The 13,400-nt window shown below is 29.2% G+C and overlaps 2 protein-coding genes across 2 annotated transcripts; one reads left to right on the top strand and one right to left on the bottom strand.

The window, feature by feature from the left end:
* Window positions 1-2,363: 2,363 nt before the first annotated feature.
* Window positions 2,364-7,294, bottom strand: LOC123295343 (ubiquitin carboxyl-terminal hydrolase 22). The gene is made up of 6 exons (XM_044876656.1): window positions 7,129-7,294; window positions 5,599-6,000; window positions 4,848-4,955; window positions 4,463-4,782; window positions 3,330-3,845; window positions 2,364-2,462 (listed from the first exon to the last, which is right to left on the bottom strand). Exons 1-6 carry the CDS (start codon window positions 7,276-7,278, stop codon window positions 2,420-2,422), a joined length of 1,539 nt encoding a protein of 512 aa, XP_044732591.1. The 5' UTR covers window positions 7,279-7,294; the 3' UTR covers window positions 2,364-2,419.
* A 1,953-nt stretch (window positions 7,295-9,247) lies between these two features.
* LOC123294618 (putative pyridoxal-dependent decarboxylase domain-containing protein 2) lies at window positions 9,248-13,195 on the top strand. Its single transcript, XM_044875704.1, has 7 exons — window positions 9,248-9,501; window positions 9,580-9,959; window positions 10,672-11,161; window positions 11,260-11,331; window positions 11,410-11,607; window positions 11,714-11,785; window positions 11,859-13,195. Exons 1-7 carry the CDS (start codon window positions 9,415-9,417, stop codon window positions 12,915-12,917), a joined length of 2,358 nt encoding a protein of 785 aa, XP_044731639.1. The 5' UTR covers window positions 9,248-9,414; the 3' UTR covers window positions 12,918-13,195.
* Window positions 13,196-13,400: the final 205 nt, after the last annotated feature.

The raw sequence follows: 13,400 nt of genomic DNA, 5'->3' as shown, positions 1-13,400 counted from the left end.
TATCCGGGCTTCATTATGACGTTTATTTATTTACAAATATCAATGCAGGGGGCTACGTTCAGCGTAGTTTTTTTAAACATTGGTTGCATTCAGGAAAACTATTCCATCGACGGTCTCCAATGGCTTTGATCGCAATAGGTCTTTTCGTTTTAAATTACGATGTCGGCACTAATTTTGAATATTTGATCACTTCTATTTGATGTCATAAAATAAAAAAACATAATTGAATCAATAAATTATAATTTATTTATATTAATTTTATAGTATACATATTTATAATGGAGAGTGAGACTAAGGAAGTGTGACCTTAGACCCCACTTGGACATTAAACGATAATAACATTGAGCATAAATAAATACATTTTTTTCGTAATGTATTTTATAAGTCTATAATCATTTTTTATAAATATTATAATTTCACAATTACAATACAATTATTAAATATTATTTAATTATATTTTTAAATTTCGTTTATTATATCAACATCTATACTTGTTTCTTTTATCTTTCTTTCAGGACCCGATCTAGATATTTAGCCGCTCAGGGGAAAAAGTAATATTCTTCACCCTTTACACTAGCACCGTATAAATAACGAGCTTGTTATCCTAAAGAAATTGTATATAATATTCACAAATGTTAGACAAGTCTACTGGGGCTTCTGAAAAAGTATAGATACAAAAGTTCTGGGAGTATGTTTGTAAATATATAATATGTATGTCAAAGAATTTTTCAGAAAACACTGAATGTATTGAAATTCAGGATAATTTCTTTGTATTGCCAGTTCAAAAATGATAACAATCAAAAGCTTGGCTCTTTCTTAATTAGATACTTCTTTTTCTTTATTTCGGTTTGGCTTGCTTAAGTCTTAAAATGTCTTTTTTAAATTTTTTTTAAAGAAACACTTTAAATAAAATTTTTTTGTCGGACTGCTAAGCATAGTAAATTTTTTAAGATTTTTCTCTTCAAGAAAGAAAATCGAGGTCTCCTTGCAACGGCCCGGGGATTCATTTTTTCCGCCTCCCATTTTTGCCGCTCGGGGCATTTTCCCAGCTTATCACCCAAGATCGGACCCTGCTTTCTTAAATGCAGTATACCACCTACATAGGATACACGTTGATTGAATAATCTAAGAGGCATACATTTTTTGTAAATTCTGTGAAATATTATTCCCATTTTTTATTATTATTAAGTTATAGTTTTGTTTTAAATCCAGTTTCGTTAAATAAATGATCCTCCTAAAACCCAAAATTACTGAAAAAAACAATTTTAACTATAAAACCAAAATTATAAACTATTTAACTGTCAACTTGCGACACTTTGACGCTCGACAAAACTCTTGTATTTATTTGACAGGGTAAAAAATGTGTTTCACTAAAATATGGAAATTGAAATGCTGGCACCAAAATTACTCGCGAAAAACACAGCTGAACATTGGCTTTGAATTGACACCATAAGCCAAAACCAGAATGGTTCTGTTTGTTTAAAATATACATCAAAATTAATCACCTTAGCCACTATTTTCGATTATTTCGGTATCTGTAAAATGGCATCCTATTCCGAGTCTAATAATAATATTGTACTTATTTATACAATGACTAAGCCAGGATTAAATTTTATGATGTACAAATTTTTAGAAAAATCTCTCATTTTTCTTTCATATAATTACAAATAAGCGTCGCATACAGTTTAAATATAATTTAGAAAAAAACTAAATAAATCAGTCCCTTGAATACATTTATTATATAAATATTTCAAAAAAAGAATTAATAGATTCAACTAATAACACAAATTTATAATTCATAACTGTTTTTTAATCAATAAAGTCTTTCGTTCAAACTAAATAACAAATTATTATAGTAAAAAGATTTAAAATGTGCTGTTTGTTATTGCCCAGTTTAGCCGAAAAAAGCAGTTGTGAGTGTAAAAATAAAATAATTACGCTTGGTGTGCCGATAAATTATAAATTATTATTAAATTAATATTAATAAATGATACTTTTTTTTAGAAGAACAACGATAAAAAACCGATTAAAAAAAATGTAACAAAACAAAATAGTGGAATAATTTCGTTTTCTACAAAATGCTAATCCGTGCTGATTTGTGAAAAGTTTTTATGGATTAAACATCTTATTTTATAGTATTTGAAAAACACCCACAATCAGCTATATTGTTCATAAGCTAATGGACCATTTTAAAAATTTTCACTACTAATTGCTTTTTTTAAGATATATTCAAAGCAATTGTGTAATATAATATACACTTCCAACATTGTGTAAATATACACTACTTCCAACGTAATTTATTTAGAATAAAAATATTCCAAATAAATTAACACTTAATTAAATTTTAATAATAACTTTATATACTGGTTTTAGATGATTCATATTTTTTTGGTACTACTCTTCTGTTGAATCCTATCATTTAAAAGTATTCGACAGTACGTTTATGGTAAAATAGAAGATACCTAGAAAAAAAATTAACCTAAGTTATATTATCATGTTAATAAGAAATAAATAATTTTTCGTCACTCATGCGGTACAACTAATTATCCACTGCGCACGACAAGCAAATTTAATATTAGCTATCTTTATCAATTTATGAAAAACCGTGCAGAAAGAGGTAACTAATCTTTGTATTCGCCAAGAATAACCTTTTATTCAACTGATGCGGATTGTCCATCACACACTCGAGTGATAAAATTGTAACTGGCAATTTACAGCACTAATTGTATAATATGCTGTTTGCTATGTTAAGATAATTTACTGAAGAGCAGGACTCGATTCTAAAAAATTTTTACGAACAGAAGGAAGTTTTTTTTTTGCTATAATATTCTTTTTGTATCGTTTTTAGCGTGTATTATTAAATATTTACTTTTAAAAGTAATTGAAGCAAAGTAGCACAGTGTACTACATCAGGCTAAAAGAATAGAATATATACAGAGGGGTCATTTTAATTTATTATGACTAATAGCTCGTTTTGTAGTTAACCAAACATAAATAACTAAAAAAACACAAGTTGAAGAGTTTGATTGGGGATATTTTTTGAAAATCGTTAGCTTTTGGAGGAAATGCGGCTTAAAAATATGTTATTATTGCCTTTAATCGAAAAAAATACGCTAGCTTAGGAAAAATTTTTTAGACAAGTTATCAAGGGCAAGAAATGTCATTCGTATGTGTTAATAATTTTTAAACCCAGGTAAATTTTCCAGGTTTTTTATACATTTAATAAAATGTCATTAAATTGGCTTTTCATTTTCTCTTGTTCAATATTTTTCGAACATTTGAAAAGAATAATAAAAATCAATCACCTGATAAGTATAATAAATGCTTACCCTTCAGAATCCAAAACTTCTTTTAAGGTGGCTTTCGTAATTTTATTATCATCACATTTATACCAGAAATTCGGTGGTAATCTTACAAACGCTGTATAATGTCCAGCACCAGATTGCCCATGATGATTAATAACACCAAATAATATATAACGATTATCGTACGGTGAAAATACTTGACTTGGTGTACTATTACGTGATTTCGTCATAAATGGTGTCATATCTAATACTTCAGGGAATGATATTACAGTAGAAACTTTCTTCTCAATTTGTACATGTGTTTTAGTTAATACATTCTTAAAACGTTTCAATTGAAATGATGCTACTATTGGAATTTTCTTAACTGTTAATTGTTTGGTACCTTCTTCAATTGAATTACAATTATTGCACTTAATTTTTACTTCTAATAGTTCAGGACTAGTGAAACGTTTTAAACAATCTAATAATGAACTGCCATCTGGTGTTGGCCCTAAATCTAATGGTATATCCCAAAATGTTTCTACCGTTGATGATACTCCTCTGCAAATAGAAAAAACCATAATATACTATGTATCCTCGAAAGATCGCCAGGACGATCAAATAACTATTAAAAGTTTTTTATTTTTTTTAAATTTAGACAAAAAGTGTAAAATAAAGAATCGGTGGTGATATTGAGGTTAACTTTAACGTTAGTTTGAAAATAAGATCTTTCTCTAATTGGTTCGACATTTATAACTTGAATTTTGGGAGGCGAGGAGCAAGATTAAAGCTTCATTATTGTGAAAATCATTTTGTCCTAAGAAAGAGAGAAATCCTCTAATTGGGTTTCAGCAGGTGTTGAATAAATAGATTGATATTAAGAAATCATGGTAATTTACAACAATACTATTCAAATGTATGAATTTTCTAGTCAAAAATAGCCCACTTTTTTAAAAGCCTAGTCATTCCATTGATTACTGCTGTTTTAAGATTTAAGCCTGCTTATGACTGCCATACTGATTGACGTCATAGTGATTTTCTCAATATTTAATATTCTATTGATAGCAATACTAAATTGATTGAATTGAGTTGCCAATCCTCGAAGATTCTTTATATTTCAATATTTTCAGGATTTGGAAATTTTTAAGTTGGTAGGCCTAAAATTGGTTTTTACGTACTTGCAATTTTGACATACAACATCACTTTGATATTTCCCCATAAATGTTTGTTTAATTATTGATTGAACTTTTGAGAAATTCTCTTCTTTCCGTAAATCTAAATCATTTTTAAAATCAAAATCACTCTCTGATCCATTCGAAGATTGCTTTGCAGATAATTGCGATTGAACACAATTTTTATGTAATATATCTAACGTTGCTAAAAAAAATTCCTGGGCATCCTGTTGTTTATATCCAGCTAAATTTGGTTTATGCATCCACATTAAATACAGTAATTTGTATGGGGCTAATAAGCCTTCTTTTCCGCCACAGTAAAATTCCTAAAATAAATTAAAATATTCAGAAAGAAATTTCATTAAAACAAAATTAAAAAAATAAATTTTACCTCGAATAACTCGACATATTCACACATAACACACATTCCATCGGAATTCGAACATTTATGTCGTTCTGACATTAAATAATTTCGTAGTAGTGGAGTGCGCATTAAAACCTAAAAATTACTTTCTTTAAAGTTTCCCTCAGTAATTGCAACGGTAAAAAATAAATATTCATGAAATGTTATTTTTGAATTTCAAAATTTGCAAAAAAATTCAAACATTATAATCCGCAGTACAGCAATCTTTTTGTTAAACGATTAATATATACTTGAAACTTCGTAAGGCGCTTCCATTTGACGATTCTACCAAACTTTCTACGACTTTTTTCGAAAGTGCTGTGTTTTCAAATGTGCATGGGCGAAATATGCCGCATTCTTTCTTGATGAAAACATACTTATAGTTCTAACGCACTTAAAAGATTTAATGAGAAATTCGAAAGATATTTTGTCCGATAAAGATACTGCATCGATGAGCTTGCCTAAAACCTCGAACATGCCTTTAGTATTTTTGTTTTTCGATACATACAAAGTTCACTTTTGCTGAATTGTTTAATAATTATCAAGTGATTAGAGTGTCCGAAAAATTCCCTGCTGCGTTTTTCAAACCGATAGTTTAAATATCCCGTTATCATGCTCATTTGAAAATACAGCATATTCGAAAAAAGTAGTAGATTCAAAGTTTGGTATGCTCGCCAAAAAGAAGCCACTCACGAAGTTTCAAACTAAAATTTTTGACAAGCCATTTGAAGTACATTACCTGTATAATACAATTCATATAACATGTATTCCCCATATTGATAAGTGGTCTTAGACCAACTGGCGATTGTGAATTCAGTCTTAAACGTTTTGAATGTCGTTGAACTTCTAATATTTCTTTTTTGGTTAACCAAAGTGGAATCCATGATGGTGCCGGATGTCCCAAATCTTTTGATGCATCTAATAGATTGCGTCTAGCAATATCAGCTAACTCATCATCATACTCATAATCGCCACATTTCATGCATAATATATTTCCGTATGTTAGATCCACGTATAAATAATGATCGTGTCTGGCATAATGAGCTTGGACATGTCCATCGTAACAGCCAAAAAATACACAATGTAAACATGAATGTAAACGTTTTCTACTACGGCATTGATGACATCTTGTGTTTACGACCTATTCAGATATTTCAGAGAAAATTAAACACTTGTCAAAAATATAGGTTAAATACAAGAAGGGCAAGAGAAATCAACTCAATTAAGGCTACCAAATATTCGGTTTTGGACCGTAATCTCCGATTTTTGTTTGCCATTTTTATAAGAAACAATTAATTCCTTGTAAATAAAAATTTATTTTTTTAAACAAAATGGTAGACGCATGAAAAAAAAATGTTTTTTTTTAAATTTGATACTGCTATATAAGATGAATAATTTGGCAAGAATAAACAAGAAAAATTAAAATTGCGTAATTTATTCTTCGCATATTTACGATAAATAAAAAAAGGTAATCTGGATTTCGTGACTTGATCTCCGATTATTTTTTTAATTTTGATTTGGCAGCCCTAAACCCAATCTAAATAAAGGTTAAAATCTAAAAACCACAATACACTTAGGTTATCTCAATCCAGATTATTTTATACATTTTCTAACTTCGATATCTCGTAAACTAAAAGAGATTTAGAAATTTTTAAATGCATCATAAAAATTTGTTAATTTGGTTTTTTTGTGGTGTTATAGGAGCATTTTTAAGAAGGGTCGATAAAGTGCAAATTTACCGAATTTAGCATTAAGTTAATCCTAAAAATACAGAAATAAACTAAAAAAAAATCCCAATATTCCTTGTAGAAATTTTGAATTGTTTATTTGCTAATTTACAATTTGTAGTCAAGCTATTTAAATTTTACAGCCTGAATAAAAATATCAAGGTTGAATAAAAATAAACATCAAGGTTGATTAACCAAACGAAGTGAGGGAAGCCTTTTCTAAAAACTTTTAGAAAATTCGAAATTCTGAATAATTACAATACCAATTTATTTAATAATATGATTTATATTTAAATTATAAAGCTTGAGGCTATTAAGAAAAAAAAAATTGAACATCAAGGGTAGATGAACTTGATGAAGGTAACACCTTACATATGATAAATTCCCATAACCTGGTTTTAATCTTTTAATTGTAACAAGAAAGTGAAATTACATAAATTTGCTAATTTTCATAACACGTTCTAATGAGGCAATATTTAATATATTATTAAAAATTTTTAAATAACTTAAATTAAGAATATTTTTTTAGAAATACTACAAACCTTTCGTTTCCTATACAAATCCGTCGTACATGCAATAAAATGTGAATGTACAATATTATATATTTTCAGACCTTCTTCAGCTTTAAAAATATTTATATGATTACATGAATTTTTACTATCAGATTGGCTATGATTTGTTGACAATTGCATATCTGTTATCAGTCGATCACATTTATCTTTTAAATTACGATTTGAACTGTCCATATTTTTATAGAAATTTTATTAAAAATAAGACACAGTTTTTTTTTTATTAAATTATTTTTCTATACAATCCAATGCAGTAATTAATTGTTATTTTTTCACAATTTATAAATATTTCAATTGTAATTTAACAAAATACTACTCTAGTGACAGTCATCCCTTCTACAAATATATATTCGTCAGTCGTTTTTTTCTTTCAGAGATGTCTATATACATCTAGCTCGCTGCTTTGAGTTTGAATTATTATATCTACAGAACCTTGTAGAAAAGCTATTAAAACTTTCTAGAAAGTTACGTAAAAAATGACATTAATTGAAAATTATTCACCTTCGTTAAGATTATAATCATTAGAAATTAAGTTGAAAATATGATCAGACTTGGGTTCATTAGTTTTGAAATGCAGAGACGAGTAAATATAGGAAATATTCATGATTATGATAAATATTTATTTTTTGCTTTAATAAAAGCTCATTCATGAACCAAACAGCAGAGAAAATTTATTTTTCGAATAACTATAAAAACAACCAAGTTAAAAGTCATCATAGATTTTATTGCAAAGCAAACCAGAATTTAGCATTGACTTATGGCAAACATAGTAAATGACGTCAAATGCTATGCCCAATATCAGTCTAACTAGTAATTTAAAATGGTTACATCATTCGTATTTCTTAGCCGATTTTAATTTCAATTTCACTTTTTGTCATCTATTTTACAGTATATTTTCGTATTTTGTTAAGAAATGTAAAAATTTTCTTTATGAATATTCTCTATTACAGTGTGCCGGTATAGTTAACAAGAGTGCAAAAATAATTATACCATGTATATGAAATATACATAGTATATTAAGCTTAGTCCCAAGTTTGTATCGCTTAAAAATATTGATGCTACGAAAAAAATTTTGGTTTAGGTGTTCATATAATCACCTAATTAGCCCATTTCCATATGTCTGTCTGTCTGTCTGTCGTCTGTCGTCTGCCCGTCTGTCATCACGATTACTCAAAAACGAAAAGAGATATCAAGCTGAAATTTTTATAGTGTGCTTAAGACTTAAACCGTTAGAGATAGAACAAATGTTTAAATGTAAAAAATGTTCCTTATAAAAAAATAAACAACTTTTGTTTGAAACATTTTCTTGTAAACATCACTGTTTACCCACGAGGGCGCTAATTAGGGAAAAATTTTGTAGTATGTATTAATATGGGAATATCAGTTATGTGTGTGTGACTATTTAAGAGTGGAAATCTTTCTTTATTTACGTGACGTCAAAAAACAAACAATTGCGTCATCAAAACTGTCTATACATGGTATTTCAACAATTAACTCAGTCAATTGTTTGTTTTCACTTGTTTTTTTTTTTTTAAATTTACGATAAAATTTAAAAAAAAGTATTTTTTTGTAAATGAAAATTATCTAAAGATGTCAGACTAAATAGATGTTCCGGAATTATCAAACAATGTAATCAGAACTGAGAAAGAAAACAGAAAGAAGTATGATTATTCTTTTAAAGAGAATATTTAAGGATTTTCAGAACTTTAAATAAACCCTGAAAAAAGATTTAAAAAAAAATTTTTTAATTTATTCTGTCTTTATTTCATATAATCTTATGTTTATGATATGAACACTTTTCTCAACTTTATATTTTTATAAGGTGAGAAATTAAAGGACAGAAGTATTATACAGAAATATAGGTAATTATTTAATTTTAATATTTATATGATTGGATAATTTTACAATTGTTGGTTTACGTTTAGTATAAACATCTGTGCAGTTTTTGAGTGCATTGGTAGTTTTTTACCGACAACAAAATAATTTCACCTAGGAAATATTCCTATCCTTGTCTAATAACTGTATACGTCTTATAATAAATTTGACATTTGATATTTGAGCTGTAAAATTTATTAAGATTATTTGAGTTTAATATAAAATTGTTTTTGTAAAAATAATTATTTTTTGTGTTTATTTAAAAGGCACAAAATTAGTTATAAATGCTCTTAAAATGGTATTAATTTTAAGCAATAAAATAATTTTAAACAAAGATAACGTTATTTAGTTGTACGGCAATAAAATTCTGCCACGACGTCTGAAATGATGGCAGAACCCGGTGTTATTGATAATCAAATTGTGGAAAATGTAAGTGACGAGAATTTAGCAAAAATGGATAATACTGAAAAGGTAAGTTTAAATTTTTAATACCGAATTTTAAAAAAAATCGTAGGCGTTTTATTGACTTTATAACCTATTATATTACAGCCCGCGACAAATCCATTGAAAGAAATTGAAATTAAAGCGTCACAAATTGTTACACGATTAGAAAAAGCTGCGGAGGAGAATAACGTTGAGAGTGTACGAAATCAACTTCCATGGGACGCTGAATCTAGTTCACAATTGTTGCATTTGAATACAGAGAAACAAGATTTTGAGAAGATTATCAGCAAAATTGAGAAACTACTTATTTACGATTATGATGAAGATAATACTGCCACACTGGAACCATTAGACGATTGTGCGAAAATTGCGATTGTATCGCATAGTATTATGGCTTATGTGAGTACGTTGGATAGGCCACGATTACAAAAATTGAATGCGAAATTAACTGCAGAAACTACTAGATGGCTTAGCTATATATTTAGGTAAATTATTTTTAATTAAAAAAAAATGTTTAATTGAATTTAACTATGTGCTTAAATTTCTTTAAACCATCGTCAAGCACTTATTGGTTTTGATAATGGTTTAAACGTAAAGAAATTTAAGCATTCCATAACATTTTTGGCACGATAAGAGTATCATTGTCGACGCGATTTTACTATGAACTTTTTGAAATACAACAAAATAAAACGAAAACAAATAATAGTACAATTTCTCGAAATTTTGCTTGTTTTTCGATGTACAGAACCCTAAATATTTAACATTATTTGCTTCACCATTTGTCTTGTTTATTTCATCCGAGGAATAAAACCAATCAAGTAATATACCGAAAAAATTGATTCATTTTTGGTTTATTTTGACTTGTTTGACACAATCAAATCATCACAAAATATTTTTTTTCGATTTGGATAAAAATCAGTATTAAAGGCAATTATGACCCAAAAAAAAACACGATCATTTGATCATTGATAACTAAAAAGCGAAAATAGATAGTGAGCTGAAATTTTTTTTTTTAATAGCTTTTTTTAGACCTAAAATATAAATTTGTGAACAAGCAAAATCGATAAATTGGGCCAGGTGTCCATGGGTTTCATCTTTTAAACCGTACGAGATAGGACAAAGCTGATTCCTTTCAGGAAAAAAACTCTGGATTCTTAAATTAACTTAGTTAGTAATCTTTATTTTGATTTTTTTTAGGTTTTGGGATTGCGCAGCAAGTTACCACGATGATCTTTTCGAAGGTTTATTACGTATTATTCGTAAAGAGCTACATAGACGATATCCACGTGCGTTAGACGATGGCATGACTGTATTATCATCTTCGTTACCTACAATGTACATTAGTGCACAAAGTCCCCTGGGTGCTTTACATCATCATTGTCGGCAATTGGGGCTACCATTTGCTTGTATACGACCAGTACCAACGCATACTGTGTTTGGTTCACAGTATACAATGGATATCAGTGCTTTGCAACGTATGATTGGTGAAGATGTGGTGGCTGGCCGAACCCCGTTACTTGTTGTAGCCGATGCGGGAACATTTATCACTGGTCATGTTGATAACATACCTCGACTTGTGGAGCTCTGCAAGACACATGATATTTGGTTACATTTGCATGGACATGCACTAGCTGCTTTAATGTTAAATTCGTATTTTCAATCTCCGCGAGCTCCACGTGATTCAACGGTGAGTATTAAGAATAACTGTAGAAGAATCTAAAGCATCGTCCTTTTAAAAATAGCATTCTTTTAGATTTTAATTAATACACTTGTTCTATGTTTCAGCCACCTCCATTAGCTGATAGTTTTACATTAAATTTAGGAACATGGCTCAATATTCCTGGTCTTCCAATGGTTGTATCCTTTTTTTATATGAAAAACAAAATTAACAAAACCAAATCTTTTGTTCAAAATATTTCCTTAATAAAAATATAGACTTTATATCGAGCGAACGATTCATCAACAATTCGAGCTGGTTTAAGTGGGACTGGACGTAAGGTACCTTGCTTACCAATTTGGTGTTCATTACAGGCACTAGGACGAGATGCAATATATTCTCGAATTTCACAAGCATTCAAAAATGTTGAAATTGTATGGAAAGCAATTTCTAAATATAACTGTATCAGAATTGTGGTAAGTAAAATGAAAATTACTTGGTGGTTTTATAATACAAACCTTTAAAAACCCTCTTTAAAAGATTGAACACTTGAGCTGAAACTCGTTTGTTTTTAATTATTAGAGTCCCACGCCAGGTGGTGAAGATGGAACCTACACTATTGATAATTTCCTATCCAAACCTATAAACACAAATGTAAGTAAATTTTCGGAATTCTTCCAATTTAAATACTTTCTTTTATTTTTCGATGTTTCTCTTTTTCTTGCAGCTATTATTAGAAACTGCTGTCACATGTGTAGTATTTCAATTTATACCACAAGTTCCCGAAACAGAAATATTTACAGGGCGAGTTCCTGAATATTACGATAAACTTAATAGTTGGTTAGGTCAAGTTCTTCAACGAGACGGTTCACAAATACCATTACAAACATTTGACTTAGAAAATACCGGTGTAGTATTGCGATACTGTCCCTTGGAAAATGGTTTTCCATTAACCGAAGATGATATAATCGCATTTGTTGAATTTTTCGAATCGCAATTGAAAATAATCACAGCTACAGTGCGACATAAGCAAACATTTAAGGAACTTGTCGATTTATGTCCGGTTCTTAAACTAGTAAATGTGCCAGATTGGGCTGGATTGGGTGGTGTTCGCTATGCACCTGAAACTTGGGAACAAATTCTAACTGATCAAGCAAAAGACGAATTAAACCGTTTAAATATTGCTTTGGTCGATAATCTACGTACTACAGATAATGCGTTCTCCTTGGGAGAAGATATTGATGGTTTAGCATGTGTTCGATTCGGGTTAGTAACCGATGATACAGATATTGAAGAACTATTAAGCCTTGTAATTGACACGGGTAAAGCAGTGGAAGAAAACTCGAAAATAATTGATTCAATGACAGAAATCGTAAAGAAAGGTATTGAAACTGCCATGCAAGACTTACAAAAAGAAAACGAAGAACGTATGTGGCAAGAAGGTATTTTACGACAAGTCCCAATTGTGGGTACATTTGTTAATTGGTGGTCACCAAAAAGTAAAGAAACGGGTGTTCGAGGACGTAGTTTAAATTTAACTCAAGGAGTTGTTGAATCCACAGAAAATATTTATCGATATCATATGCAATTACAAGGTGGACAAGCGACACCGGGTATTTCAAAAGCACCACCTCAACCTTTAATACAAACTCAAGTAGGCGGAGGAAGTCATTCACGGTCAAGTAGTCACAGCTCAAATGTTAGTGGTACTGTAAATGGTCTTCCACAATCTTCTGCAGATGGAAGCAATACAATTGAAATAAATGATAATCAAAAACCTTTATAGTTATGAGATAATTTGTTGAGAGATGATTATTTGTAAGTTGTAAGTGGCATTTGGATACGAAAATTGGAGTTATCGTAATCATTCCGTTAAAAAAACTTTTTAGAAATTACAACATGGTACTTTACATCGGTGTAGAAATTCTTTACAAGAATTGTATTCTATATCAATTTTTACACTGCCGTTAAATTATAAATATTCTATTATTACCATATCGATTATTTCAGTTTAATGATTGCGATAAATTCCTATTAATTAGGAATACCTTAATTATATTATTATTTTAAAATAGTTTTTTTTTGAGAGCTGTGCTCATACGCTTTAAAAATATTAAAGTACTTTTTAAAAGTATATATAAAATTTCTATCCGGAGGAACTTGCAATTTTTTTAATTAAGTCGCTATCTACACCACGTCTAAGTAATTATAAGGATCCATCCTATGTAGAGAATTTTAAAAAAGTGTGTTTAATCGGTTTGAATTTGTT

The sequence above is a fragment of the Chrysoperla carnea genome, chromosome 3, assembly GCF_905475395.1.
Source record: "Chrysoperla carnea chromosome 3, inChrCarn1.1, whole genome shotgun sequence".
Classification (NCBI taxonomy): domain Eukaryota; kingdom Metazoa; phylum Arthropoda; class Insecta; order Neuroptera; family Chrysopidae; genus Chrysoperla; species Chrysoperla carnea.
The sequence above is the reverse complement of the archived record's forward strand: the minus strand, read 5'-3'. Positions and strand labels throughout refer to the sequence as shown.